Here is a 14,999-nt window from a genome sequence, read left to right on the forward strand (position 1 = left end):
ATATGTATGGAACCCTTGTAACATATACTACCACTTGGTTAATATTAATCATTATAAATAATATTCCATCAATAACTCATTTTTGATGCTTCTTGTCTTTAAATTGACTAGCCCGAATGTGCGGGCGTTACAATATATATATATATATATATATATATATATATATATATATATATATATATATATATGTGTGTGTGTGTGTGTGTGTGTGTGTGTGTGTGGGTGGGTGGGGGGGGGGGGTAAATGAAAAACGATAAGAAACAATTTGGGCTTAATTTAATAAGAACTTAAAAAAAAAGGTAACTAGAAGTTCTAGATGAATCAAAAACATCAAATAATACCCTAAAGTACAATACTAAAGTATGGGGTAAGAAGAGTAGGCAATGTATTTAAGTGTTTGTGAGTTTTTAATTAGACGTCTTAATAATAGACCTGACGATAGAGTGAGTTTTGATCCTGGTCCGCTTCAAACCCGTACATAATTAATGAGTTTGGATCATATTTTATGATTCGTTTACCCGTTAACGACATGTACCCGTTAACCCTTTTATTAAAAGGGTCGGGTATGGATGATCCGATCCGTTTATGATCTGTCCCGTCTAATTTTAAAATATAAATTTATTATTTATAAACTATAAGTTATAAAATTATAATACATTTATCAATTATCAATCTACACGTACAGAAGTTGAGGAGTTAGACACTTAGACTGTTAGACGTTCCACTTCAACTTCCCAGTTCAGTTCCTAATCCAAAGCCGATTGCAGTCGACTCCCAAGTCCCAATATAATCGACTCTATAATCTTTGAAATCGACTGTGAAATCGATATTCCACACAATCAAGACACAAGAGCAAGAAGAAAATGGCCTTAATCAAGATTCAAGAACAAGAAGAAAAGGGCTGCAATCGAGTGATCGACAAACCACAATCCATAATCAGGTTTGTTTAAAACATTCTAATATTATCAACTTTAGAATCGACTCCAATTGTGTTATGTATTAAAATCGACTCCAACGGACTTCTGATGTTCTGCAAATATGCAATTGACTTCTAATTTCTTTTGTTAATCTATCGTTTTTGTAATCAACCTCTGATTATTGATTTATGATTTTTGTAATCGACCTCTCATTCTGAAATAGAATTCTGAAATCGACTTCTAAAATAGATTTCTGATGCTCTGCAAATATGCAATTGACTTCTAATTTCTTTTTTTAATCTATCGTTTTTGTAATCAACCTCTGATTTTTGATTTATGATATTTGTAATTGACCTCTGATTCTGAAATCGACTTCTAAAATAGACTTCTGCTGTTCTGTAAATATGCAATCGATGGTATAGTCGGTAATCGCTTATTAATCGACTTTTGATTTATGTAATAGTTTGTTCTGCTTTCTTAATCGTTTGTTCTTCTTTTTGTAATCGTATGTTTTGATTTTTGTAATATTAAGTTACAAATGATGAAGTGGGAAAGTAGTGACTATGAGTTTTTGCGCAAGATGGCTAACCCAATGAAGATAAAGTTAAAAAATATTAGAATGAGTGTTGCCAGGTTTAGCAGTTTCTGTTGTATTTGATCCAAGATACAAATTTTTTTTGGGTGAGTACTACTATAGTAAGATCCATGGTTCTCTTTCAGTTTCATATGTTGAAAATGTTCGTAGTGCTTTGATTGAGCTATTCAACGAGTATGATGAGTGCTTATTTCATTCTAAAGCAGAATCAATTCCATGTTTTTGTGGTTCCTCAAGTGAGGTACATTTTCCCGATGATGAGTTGTGTGGATTTGATTCTTGGTATGAGACGAAGAAATCTAATGTAGTAGCTACAAGCAAAACTGAGTTGGAGCTTTATTTAATAGAACCTTTGTTTCAAAGAAGCGACTCTTTTAATATCCTAGATCGGTGGAAAGCTAATAGTGCCAAACATCCAACTCTAGCAAAGATTGCACGTGACATATTGGTTGTTCCAGCAACTAGTGTTGCATATGAGGCATCATTTAATAATGGAGGAAGAATAATTAATGAATGTGGTTCTTTCTTAACCCTTAAAACCGTAGAAGCGTTGGTGACTACACAAGATTGACTACGGTCAAGGAAACAAAAAATATGAACGAGTGGATCGGTTGGACTTTGGATTTTTTAAAGATGTATTTTGAATTTGAAGTGTACATTTTCTCATGTAAGTTTGCAATCATAGACATTTTTTTGTTTTGGAAATGTTATTTATATACAGGGGCAGAGCTACTATGTAGTCCAGTGTAGGCCGGGTTACCCGTCAAATTTTCCCATCAAATGTAAATTTAGTGATTTTTTTCGAAAATCCATTACAAATCCGTTGGAAATCCATCACTAATCTGTCGGCAATCCATCACAAAGTCTGACAACTGTGAATTTAGTGTAAACTCATTGGTTTAGTGACGGAAACTTCCTTCAGAAACAAGTTTTTTTTTTCTAATAGTGCAACCCTTAAAAAATTTATGCAACCCCTGTTTGGATCAGCCACTGTTATATAACTATAATTGAAGTTTATTTTGGAATGAATGTTGTTTTGTTTTAGCGATCATGTTATATGTGTTTTAATGCATAATTATAGCCTAAACTTAATATTGAAATAAGTTGGGTGAAATGGTTGAAATTCGTTGATCCGATGGATAAGGGTATGAGTTTAATCATTCAAAATCCTATAGGTTATGGGTTGAATTTGGATCATCATTTGAAAATTGCTTAACAGGTTTGGATTAAGGCTGCTCCGCTCCAAACCCGTTCCATTGTCAGATCTACTTATAAGGTTGCCTAATTGTTTTTAAATTTTGTAAGTGGTTCAACCAATATTTTTATAAACCAGACCGAATTGACTTGAGTCATAAATAGGCAAAAATATATTTTTAATTGGCCCGATTTCTTTACTGGGTCACAACCTAATCCATTCAACCTGTTAAAAAAAACACCATAATTTTTTTTATGGAATTACCTTAAATCATTGATAATTTATGATATTATAATTTTATACTAAAAAGACAACTTTTCTTTAAGTTTGACCAAAAGAATGAAAAGGTTTATTTTCAGGATAAATTCCAATCATTTTTACTCTTTGTCTCCTAACAACTAACTGATAACTTTGATTCATTAGAAAGATAGCTTAGATATATAACAAATAAATAAAAGTCTTTGTGTGACAAGTTAAATGTAACATTTTAAAAAAATAGAAAACATCACGGTAAAATAATATTAAAGATAATTTAATTGTAGTATATTGTTATTTATTTAACACCTGAATGGATTTTATAAAAGATTAGGCAAAAGAAGTTATGTATTAATCTGATTAATTCTCTATGTTTGATACTAAACACAGTGTGTTAGTAATATAAATTTTGTGTTACTATGGTAGAAAAGAAGAATAAGAGATGCAATAATTTCAACATAGGATCCATTGTGATTTGATGCATTCCCCATAGTCTCATGTCATAATCAATCCTGCAAAGCTTCCCAACCAGAAATGGCCACCAATTGCTACCATTAATGCCTTCCTACATTCCATTTTAATTCCGATATCCGTTTACACTTCAAATATTTGTTTAAATGGGTACCCATTTCCCCCAAAAACTATACAAAAATAAACATATTAATTGTATGTCAAAAGCAAATATAACATTTATATACAAAATTCATTTACTCTTCCTATCTGAATCAAATCGGTACCAATTTTGGATCTAATACAATTCAATCCGTCCTAATATTGACATTGATGTTAACTGCAATTTTTTTCTGAATCGACCGCTACCTGTATCTATACAATGATTGTTTGAAAAAAAAAACACATCGAGCATTATACTATCACGAATGATATATCTTACATTAACAATTCTTATGAACGAGTATATTCATGATATTTTCTTTCAATAATAATATTTGTAATAATATTTGAACGGTGACAACTTAATTCTATATATTTATTAAAGAAAAACAATCTTATTTATCTTTTATATTTAACAAGCCAATAGACTCCATCAACAAATCTTGTCTTTTTTTTTTTTTTTAAAACGGCAAACTAATATAATGATTAATGTTTTGTTTGACGTACTAAGATAGTTGATAAAAAATCATTTTTGGTAAAAATTAATTGATAAGTTAGTTGGAAAATATTCATACTAATAAATGAAAATCTTTTTACCACATGTCACATTTTCATGTATTTTGACACACATAATTTTATGGTAATTATTGATTTTCTTAATTAACTATCTAATATTTAGGTTATAGAAAGTAATTAACGTGTCATTAATTTATTTCCTTATATTTTCAAATTTTAATATGTTTCCTTCAATATATATAATTCAAAATTGACATATTTCTTTCAAAGTTCATTGTCATTTTAGGCAAAATAGTCTATATAGAAAAAAATAATCAAACTTTGTTGTTTTTTATTGACAAACTAAAAAAATAGTTATATGGTCAAAATATAATTATTTTTTTGTAGTTTGTTTTATTAGTATAAATTGAATTATTTATTTATTCATCATTTTGTTTGTATATATTTTGAAATTTTATTTTAAAAAATACTTAATGTTTACACTTCAATATTTAATATTTTCTTTAAAAAAAAAAATACTTAATGTTTATATCTTAATATATAACTTTTTTAATCAACCCGTATAGTACACGGGTTTCACATATAGTGAAATAACATAAAAAAAGATATAAAACAATAGGTTTTCTATAATTAATTAATGATACATTAGAAATATTTTAAGAAACTCTTAAGTGAGATTTTATCGATCATGCAACAAAGTTCGCTTGATTAATCCGATCATATTCTTTTAACACAGACAAACTCTAAAACTGGTAAAGAAAAATTAAATTATTATTGTAACAATATAGAAACTGAAAAACTAGCCTTCAACTCTAGACTCTAAGATATTGTCAACATACGAGACACACAATAAGTCGTATAATAAGATAAACTCCAACTGGATCTTATAATGCAAGAAAAGACGTGAAAAAGAGTCATTTTTCGTCCATAAACTCCTCACATCTTATACCATCCAATTACCAATTGCCACGTGTCTTTTTATTTTATCTTTCTATTACGATAATTTAAATATCTTTCTATATGCAATCATAATACATGTAAAAGTGAACTAACTCATAACAAATTCTATATATAAATTGCATACATCAAAAGCCCAAATGACAAATCAGATATCTGTACCTCTTAAGGGCATAATAGTAAATTACCCATTTACCCTCAGCTCGGCTTAACCGGCGTCTGTAACATAGGGAAAAATGTCCAATTCTTTTCAGACCCCAATTCCACACCAACACCTGGATTCATGTTGTCAAAATTAAAATCCCTATGTCCTGATGAAGTTCTAGAAGATTCTAGATTGTTCACGAGATCCAAATGAGTCAACTCAAACGAAACCCTATGGTCAACCAACGTTTCTCCCTTCGGTGAATTCGTTGCTGAGTTGGCAAGCGACGCCACCTCAGAAATCTGACTCATTTCGCCTCCATTTGGGGTCAATGAACCCGACCCTAATCTCGAACCCAATCCATTTGGGGTCAATGAACCCGACCCTAATCTCGAACCCCATCCATTCGGAGTCAAGGATCCGGAACTCAATCGTGAACCCAATTTCTTCGTGTTGTTATAAGGCTGGAACTCGTATTGTGAAAATGGGAACTTCTGATTTTGTTTTCTCGCACGTGCGAGAGATGACGTCAGCAACTGTGCGAATGGGACTTCGGGGGATGAAGGGGTGGTGATTTGAACGGATTCAGGAGGGGGTGTGAAGGAGGCGGTGGAGGGTTCGGTTGTGTAAGTTGAAAAGACAGGGGGTGAAACTAGCTGAGTCTCGTAAGCGTAGGGACCGATTGTGAAAATTGATGACGCGACTCCTTGGGATTTGAACGAGAGTAGACCGACTGGTGAGTAGGAGGCTGAGGGGGGATCTGATTGGAGGAACGACGCCGGAGAAGACGGCGGAGCAATGAAAGGGAATACGACGGTGTTTGTGGTGTTTGTGTTTTGGATTGTTGATGGTGCTGTTGGATTGGGTGCTGTTGATGATTCAGGAGCTAAAAGGGCGTGACTGATTTGTTTGCTTTGTTTGTATGATCCGAAACACCAGTATAGACTCCAGCAGCTGCTCCATCTTCTTTTCTGATCATAAAGATATCATAAGGAATGTGAATAATTTATACTTGGATCATATGAAGTGGATAGAACAAAACATTATGTGATGATTGAATTTCTTAAATTGGATCTACATGTATACTTTGAGTAGGAATCAATCTTAAATCTCGCCATAATTATAAACATGGAATTGAAAAGAAGATGAATGATCCAGGATTCCAGGCAATTTATTGCATCCAATCACTAAAAGTCGTACCTATTTGGAGTAACAATAGCGAGAAAAATGAATATTATTCAGATGGAGCTTCAGAAGTGGTCCATCTATAATTAACTTCATAGCTTTTCCAATAATTTGAGAAAACTTGTGATTTTTCAATTCAACAGCTACACCTTCTTCAATTTCAAGCGATTATATCACTAAATTATACACAACTGATTTAACAAAACGAAATTTTTACTACCGATTGCACTTGAGAAAACGGAAAATGAATCGATCAGAATCGTCATGTAGCAAACGGAAACGTTCACAATATCAAGGATTCATTGGCTGTATCGATTCGTCAAATTTTTCAACACATATACAGAGAAATCAAATCGGTTTCAAATTGGAAACAAACCTGAACGGAGGTCGGCTGAACGCGGCTCTCGGCGGAAACTATAGCGGTGGCTGCAGCGTTTACTGTCTCGACGCTGTTATTAACCAAACTCATATTGATACAATCTATTCCACCGTCAACGCCGACTATGATTCACGGATTTGCCGATGATACATGGACGGAAAACTATAGGTTGATCAGAAATGCCACAAAAAATCATGCAATAATCGAAGAACATCACATCAACTACATAAAGTAAGGAACAGAATTAAAAATGGTGATGATTTAATTAAAAAGTCTATGAGAAAAGGGAGGATGCACACGACGCCCCTGTCTCTCTCTCTCTCTCCTCTTCCTCTATCTAGCTGTGATTTTGTAATTATGTCGCACGTAACGCTAAGATTTTAAATATTATTTAAATAAGTGTATATGGTTGGTGGTAATGATGAAGTAATTAACTTAAACATTGGGGTTTGATTGGTAAGATCATGGCAAATTGCCAAATTGGAAATGTTCTTCAACTTTATAATCAAATAAAGATATATATTAAATGTAAAATAAACATATTTTAATTTGAAAGATATTCTTTAATCTATGGTATATATCTTCAATGATCAAATAAGAATCTATTTAATATTAAATAGATTTTTATTTTAGATAATAAGTTTTTTAATTTGATACTAATTTATAAGATATATTTTAAAACCAACACCAATTTTACCATCAAAAAATATTTTATCTTTATAAAAATTAGAATAAAATATCTTTAAACTCCATTTACATAATTTACACTAAAATATATTTTAATATATAAATTCTAATATATGAATTATAATAGTTAAAAAAATAACAAACCAATTAACTACTAATATTTTATTTCACCTTTATAAGCAGAATATATGTATATAACGTCTCTGACCATTAACTTACCCAAACTCTACCCTATAAATAGAGGGTGTTATGCATTTGTCTAATTGTCTTGTATATCTCATGTATCTTTAAAAACACTTATAAACACTTTTATATGGTTAAATGAGAATGTTGTCATGATCCTTTGAGTTGAGCTAATTTGCCTTACAGCACATTATCAACACTTTGTTTAAAGTCGGAAGTATTATACTCAACGTTTATCGCTCGAGGTGTAACAAAATCGAACAGTTCAAGATCATTCGGTAAGTTTTTCTTGATATTCTATGATTCCATTTTTCGGCTTCAACAAGTTTAATACCGTAAAATTATAGTCATTTGATATCACATCGTTTTTAGCAAACTCTTAAATTACTGTTTAAGAGAAGTTTCATATATGCTAATGTTGTATGAATTTTCTGTGAATAGAAATTGCCATAATATGGAAACCTCTATATAAAATTTTCATTTAATTTCTAAAGTCATTTATATGTTGAAGGATTTCTTTTTATACACGATCATCTTTTTTTTTTGGCCTACGTGTGTATGAATTCGGCAATTCCCTTTTTTTTTTTTAGATGTAATATGATTGTTTTCTTAGTAGAACCTAACATTTCAAATAACAAATGTTCCCTACAATTTTTGTTTAACTTGCCATTTCTTTTGTCAAAAAAATAAAACCACAAGTTACATAATATCCTCTATAGTTCATTTGTATCATATTTCAATATGATTGGTACATTGTAAGTAGCGGTTGGATGAACAGAATTCGTATAATTATACGTTTTTATGAGCATATAATTACTTATTTATGTATTATAAATGGTTTTTTGTCCCTTTGGTATGCCTAAAGTTGTTTAAGAACTCTTTAACATTTGCATGATAGATTTCAACAGTTTTTTTCTCAAAACATGCATTTTTTTTATGTATTAGTCATCTACCAAACCATATATTCACATTTAAGTTCGAAAAATTATGAATAACTGATGTGTGCATAATTAACTACATATTTAAGGCATATTTCTAATACTTTTAGCTACAATTATGCTTAATATGGAACAAAAGATACTTATTATGTTTAAAATATGTTTTGTAGCGGCGAAGACTTGATCGGGACAAAATGAGAGCATACGAGGAGCTGGAAGCAGGAAACGTGAGCTAAAACAAAAGAAGAAAAGAAGATGACTGAAGACCACGTCGTGGTGATATAACCGCGACGTGGTGATTGGAATATTACCGAACCATATTCTGACTTGGCAGACATGGGATTTACTTGAAGCCCACGTCGTGGTGGCGGTCAACCGCGACGTGGTGGCCAGATTTCCACAATTATAAAATGCCAGACATTAGGTCGAAATCAAGGGATGCATTCGATTTTCAGAGGTTAATTGCAATTAACAACCCTTAGAAACCTAGAAGAAAGTCGAAATTCAAGTGAAGCTCAAGATTGAAGAAGGTTTAGAAGGAATTCAACATTGATCTAGTTGGTTTGCTTATTAAACTTATGTATAGCTTATTTTACTTAGATTTAATGTGTTTTTCTGCTACAATGAGAGATTAAACACCTTTTGCTTCTGTTTGGTGAAGATGAACTTGATCCACATGAGTTGATTTCAATTATTGGATGATTATATTTGATTTTTCTTGTGTATGATATATATAAACCCTAACATGTTCTAGTTCTAGTTTTTATTGCTTATAAATTAGAGTTTGTGTGTTAAATGATCATATTAATTGCATGAATCTATATCCTAATTGTTTATGATCATTAGATAATTAGAGCTATGATTAATCACATCTTAGTTTAAGTAATTAAAGCTGATAACTTTAACTATGTTAGAGAGCATAATTAGTATTAATTTGTGATTGGTTGCTTGAATTAATCATAGGAGAGTAACCCATATCATTCATAGTCCAATTGTGCTATTATCAATTTGGTGTTTAACTTATGCATGATCATTGCTTTGTCATTCATAAATTGTTAGGCCTAAATATTTGATCATAATAGCTAGATAACTGGTAATCAATATAATCTATCCATATGAAATCAACCATTGGAGAAAGTGAAATCAGATCTAGGCATAAGTATTCTTTTAATACTTGAAGTTACTTTGTTTTCGTTGCTTCATTACTTGTTAGGTGATAATTAAGTTATTCTGATCTTGAAAAATCAGTAAAACCCTCCAAATCATAGTTTGTTAGTTAGTTTAATTAGAAGTAGTTAATTTAATTAATTAAATTTCGTTCCTTATGCTAATAATGTTTGTAGGTCTTAACCACGAAATGGGAACCGAGACAAGGGTCAGTCGTCCCGAAATCCATGTGAGATTTCGATTCTAATATGAACCGACGCCATGTGGCTCCCAGGAAATCTCATACTAGGAACAACAACAATAGGGCTAGTCGTCCCAAAGTAACATATTATGTTGATGAGCAGACTTTATGTTACAAATGTGGTGTTTATGGTCATATACAACATACTTGTAAGGCTACTTCCAAAGAAGTTCAAAACTATCATATGGGAAAAAGTTGAAGCAAATGCTATCAAAATAAACACATTCCTTGAGACCCCTTATTTTATGGCTCAAATGAAATAATAGAGCTATAGTTTAGCTCCTAGATTATGTTTTATTTCTCCTTGTTGTATTATGTTTTATATATTTTAGATTATGGTTTATTTTACCTCGATCATGTTTTCTAGAAATAATTTAAAGTTTATTCCTTATAAAATTACTTTTTACATGTGACCGAATTTAAATTATTTTTACTTATAGGCATGCGACGTGGTGGCCATATTTCCACAATTATAAAATGTCTGACATTAGGTCGAAATCAAGGGATGCATTCGTTTTTCAGAGGTTAATTGCGATTAATAACCCTTAGAAACCTAGAAGAAAGTCGAAATTCAAGTGAAGCTCAACATTGAAGAAGGTTTAGAAGGAATTCAACATTGATCTAGTTGGTTTGCTTATTAAACTTATGTGTAGCTTATTTTACTTAGATTTAATGTGTTTTTCTGCTACAATGAGAGGTTAAACACCTTTTACTTCTGTTTGGTGAAGATGAACTTGATCCAGATGATTTGATTTCAATTATTGGATGATTATATTTGATTTTACTTGTGTTTGATATATATAAACCCTAGCATGTTCAAATTCTAGTTTTTATTGCTTATAAATCAGATTTTGTGTTTTAATTGATCATATTAATTGCATGAATCTATCTCCTAATTGTTTATGATCATTCGATAATTAGAGCTAGGATTAATTACATCTTAGTTTAAGTAATTAAAGCTAGTAATTTTAACTGTGTTAGAGAGCATAATTAGTATTAATTTGTGCTTGGTTGCTTGAATTGATCATAGGAGAGTAACTCATATCATTCATAGTCCACTTGTGCTATTATCAATTTGGTGTTTAACTTGTGCATGATTATTGTTTTTTCATTCATAAATTGGTAGACCTAGATATTTGATCATAATATATAGATAATTGGTAATCAATATAATCTATTTATAAGAAATCAACCATTGGAGAAAGTGAAATCGATTTAGTCAGAAGTATTCTTATAATAGTTGAAGTTACTTTGTTTTCGTTGCTTGATTACTCGTTAGGTGATAATTAAGTTATCATGATCTTGAAAAATCAGTAAAAACCCCCCAAAAAGCATAGTTTGTTTGTTAGTTTAATTAGAAGTGGTTAATTTAATTAATTGAATTCCGTTCCCTGTTATCGACACCCGACTTACCTGAGCTAAACTATAATCTGACTAGGTACACTGCCTATAGGTGCATAGTTAGTAAGAATTTGTTAGGTTATAAATTTAAAACTAATATCTACTTTCGTGCACATCAAAGGTTTTGGCATCGTTGTCGGGGAACGACTTATTTGGTTATTAGTTTAATTGCTTTTAGTTATTCGATTTTTTTTGTGGGGTAAAAAACCACAAAAAGTTACTTTGCTTGATTTTGTTTATTTTGTTTTTGTGGTCCCACTTCAGTGAATTTTTTAGTTTATTGATTTTTATTCCTTTTATGAGTTTTTCTTCTGTTTTTGTTTTGTTTCAGTGATTTATGACCCGAGTATCTAAAACTCCAATTGTTCCTCCACTAGAAGATCCATAATCTACTTTCCACAAGAAGAAGGACAAGAAGGGGGAATCGAGCAATACTTTCAAATCTGAAAATTTTGAACTTTTTGAGAAGACTCCAAGTAAGAAGGAAGTAAGATATGAGCTAGAATCCTCTACCGAAGGAAGTTCGGACGATTCAGAGTTAAAGATCGAAGAAGAAGAGATGGCGGACATTACGAGAATGACGATGGGCGACTACAAGAAGAGGACACGTGAAGAACATGGACCAGGTCTAGTTCCAGCCGAGAGAAGTTTTGAGCTCAAATGGAACATTTTATCCATGCTCAAGGACATACCTTTCACCGGGAAAGAGTATGAAGATGCTTTCAAGCACATTGATGAGGTTAAAGATATTGCAAAGTACTTTCACATTCAAAACGTGCCAAGAGAATCCGTGTTACCAAGGATGCTTCCGGTGACATTTATCGGTGAAGCCAAGGTTTGGTTGAAGTCTCTTGCACCTGGATCTATTACCACATGGGCGAATCTTCGTGATGCTTTTATTGAGCAATTTAGCCCACCTTCGAAGATTTCAAAGCTTAAGAAGAAGATAGCCAACTTTCAACAGGAGGTTGGGGAGTCATTGTATGAAGCTTGGGAAAGATACAAGAGCTTGCTTGGAAGTTTCCCTCAACATGATCTTAATGTTCAACAAGAATTTTCCATTTTCTATGATGGAGTGAATGTAACTACTAGACAAATTCTTGACTCACAAGGGCCAATGACGAAAAAGGAGCCGCCAACTATAAAAGAGTTAATTGAAGAATTTTCAAAACACTCACGTGAGTACCATAATCCATGAGACAATATTACAAGAGGAAAAGGAGATGGAGGGAATGAGAACTTGGTTGTAATCATAGCTAAACTAGATTCTATGGATAGGCGAATGACAAAATTAGATCAATCTGTTCATGCCATTAGAGTTGGGTGTGATAAATGTAGTGGTCCACATTTGACCAAGGATTGTGACTTCGATGAAAATGGGAACAAGAAAACACAAGTGTTCTACTCAAGTGGTTACAAGTATGATGAAGATTGGAGGAAGCCCAAGAAGGAGTTTTTTTTTCCATATAAAGAGTACAAGAAACAAAAGGATGAGAAGTATAGACAAACTGGTAGAGATTTCTGTCGAAAAGAGAAACCACCACCCGAAAAGAAGATGGATTTTGAGTCGGTACTTCACAGAATCATCTCAAAAGAGACATGATACTACTGATGCCAATGTGAGAAATCATCAAGCTTCCATAAAAAAAATATAGAGACTCAACTTGGGCAATTGACCACACTTGCCAATGAAAGATTACCTCCTAAAAATCAAGACCCAAAGTCACAACCTCATGTCATGGCAATCTACAATGAAGAAGAGGTTCATTCTAAGCCGATAATGATCTATTAAGAAGCTACAATACAACCCAAGTCGTGTTTGGAACAAGAGAAGCCTGAGGCAAAAAGAGAAAAAAGTGAAGTGCACTCTGATGCTTCACCACGTCGTGGTCTCGAGGCGAAGAAATTTTTTCTCTTCTTAAATCATATTAGCCACCTTTGCCAATCCCATATCGAGCCATCAAACATTATATTGAGCTCGAACAAAGGAAATTTCTGGAACAAGTGCTATAACTATCGATTAATGCCCCATTCCTCAAATCAATGGCGAAACTTCTCAAGTTTGAAAAAAATGTTATGACCAATAGAAAGGAGTTGGAAAAGGCCTCGAAAATAGTTCTTAATGAGTTGTGTTCAACCATAATTATCAAGGGATTACAATCAATATGGTAGATCCAGGACAACTCACATTGCCTTGTGAATTTGGCAATTCGACTTCCATTAATGCTTTAGCCGATTCGGGGGCGAGCATTAATCTTATGTCATACTCTTTCTACCAAAATCTCGGGTTAACTAAGCTCCAAGACACAAGGATGACCTTCGAATGTAGGATCACTCAACCACATACCCACGAGGAATCATTGAAGACTTACTAGTGAAAGTGCGAAAGTTTGTTTTTCCGTTCGACTTTGTGGTTCTTGACATGAAGGAGGATGAAGAACTTCCAATTATTTTAGGAAGACCATTTTTGAGTACCATAAGAGCATTAATTGACATCCACGACTCAAAGCTCACACTTCGTGTGGAATGCGATACTATTACTTTCGAGATGAGTCCTAAAGTGCATCATGAAGCGCAAAAAGATGACGTGTCAAAGATGGATGCTATGGAAGAAGATCTTGATGAGCTAGTTGCAATCGAGAAGATAATGGAAGAAGAGTTGAATGTTTGGGAGGAGCCCCATGGTGAAAAATTCAAACGTCTGAAACCATGAGCCTGGATTCCTATGACATTTGAGGTGATTGCATTTACTACACCTAAGGTTCAAGAGGAGGAATAAATTGATGAAGTGGAAGAGGATTTGTATGAAAAAGTGGAGATAATCGATGAAGACATGGGTGGGGAATTAGAGGAGCCAACCTTGGTAAAGATGGAGATAGATAAGGAGTTTAAGGAAGATGACAAGAAGGTGAACAAGGAAAAGAATCAAGGTAAAGGGGTAAAGCGCAAATATGACGACAATGCCAACAAGAAGAAGGATAATTCGAAGAAGGCATACAAGAGAAGGGTTCAAGCTTACAAGCGAAAATGGAAGGAGAAAAGAGAGAAAAGGGAGATCCCAGTCCCAACCAAAAAAATGTAGATTGGGAAGGAGTCTAGCTCATGACTCCTCAAAAAAAGAAGCGCTTTTCGGGAGGCAACCCGATGTTTTAGAGTTTGCATTTACATTTCCTTTTGATTTCTTTTTCGTTTTTAAGTTTTATTTTGGTTTTAGTTTTTTTATTTTTAACCAATTGATCACGTGTTTCTCTAGTCTTCTAAGTTTATTTTTTAGTTTTAGAAAGGAAGTGAGTGAAGAGGTGATGGAGCTTAATGATTAAGAAATTGTGCAATTTTTGAAGATCACCATCGAAGACCATGTTTTTAGATAAGTGCGGGGTTCCTACATGATGAAGAGAAGAGCACTTTTGAAGAATAGTTCCAGAAAGAAAAGATTGGGAATGGTTCTAAACATTACGAAGAGTCGGTGCATTACTTCGATCTTACAAGACAATCTGAGAAGGAACCGCGACATAGCCATCTACACCACATCGTGGCAATTTATTTTATCGCGACTGCATCCGAATGAACCACGACGTGTCATCACTAGACCACGTCGTGGCGTTGGTTTCCCACGATGTGGCAGT

The 14,999-nt window shown here is 32.9% G+C and overlaps 1 protein-coding gene and 1 non-coding gene across 2 annotated transcripts; both read right to left on the reverse strand.

Annotated features, from left to right (window-relative positions):
• Positions 1–5,134: 5,134 nt before the first annotated feature.
• On the reverse strand, positions 5,135–7,062 carry LOC145137905 (uncharacterized). Its single transcript, XM_079072046.1, has 2 exons — positions 6,754–7,062; positions 5,135–6,163 (listed from the first exon to the last, which is right to left on the reverse strand). Exons 1-2 carry the CDS (start codon positions 6,844–6,846, stop codon positions 5,246–5,248), a joined length of 1,011 nt encoding a protein of 336 aa, XP_078928172.1. The 5' UTR covers positions 6,847–7,062; the 3' UTR covers positions 5,135–5,245.
• A 5,242-nt stretch (positions 7,063–12,304) lies between these two features.
• Positions 12,305–12,411, reverse strand: LOC145141744 (small nucleolar RNA R71). The gene has a single exon (XR_013722939.1). It is a non-coding gene; the product is annotated as a small nucleolar RNA R71 (small nucleolar RNA).
• Between the last annotated feature and the right edge of the window lie 2,588 nt (positions 12,412–14,999).

The sequence above is a fragment of the Lactuca virosa genome, chromosome 9 (genome assembly GCF_052849685.1).
Source record: "Lactuca virosa cultivar CGN04683 chromosome 9, Lactuca_virosa_CGN04683_v6, whole genome shotgun sequence".
NCBI classification, from domain to species: Eukaryota; Viridiplantae; Streptophyta; class Magnoliopsida; order Asterales; family Asteraceae; genus Lactuca; species Lactuca virosa.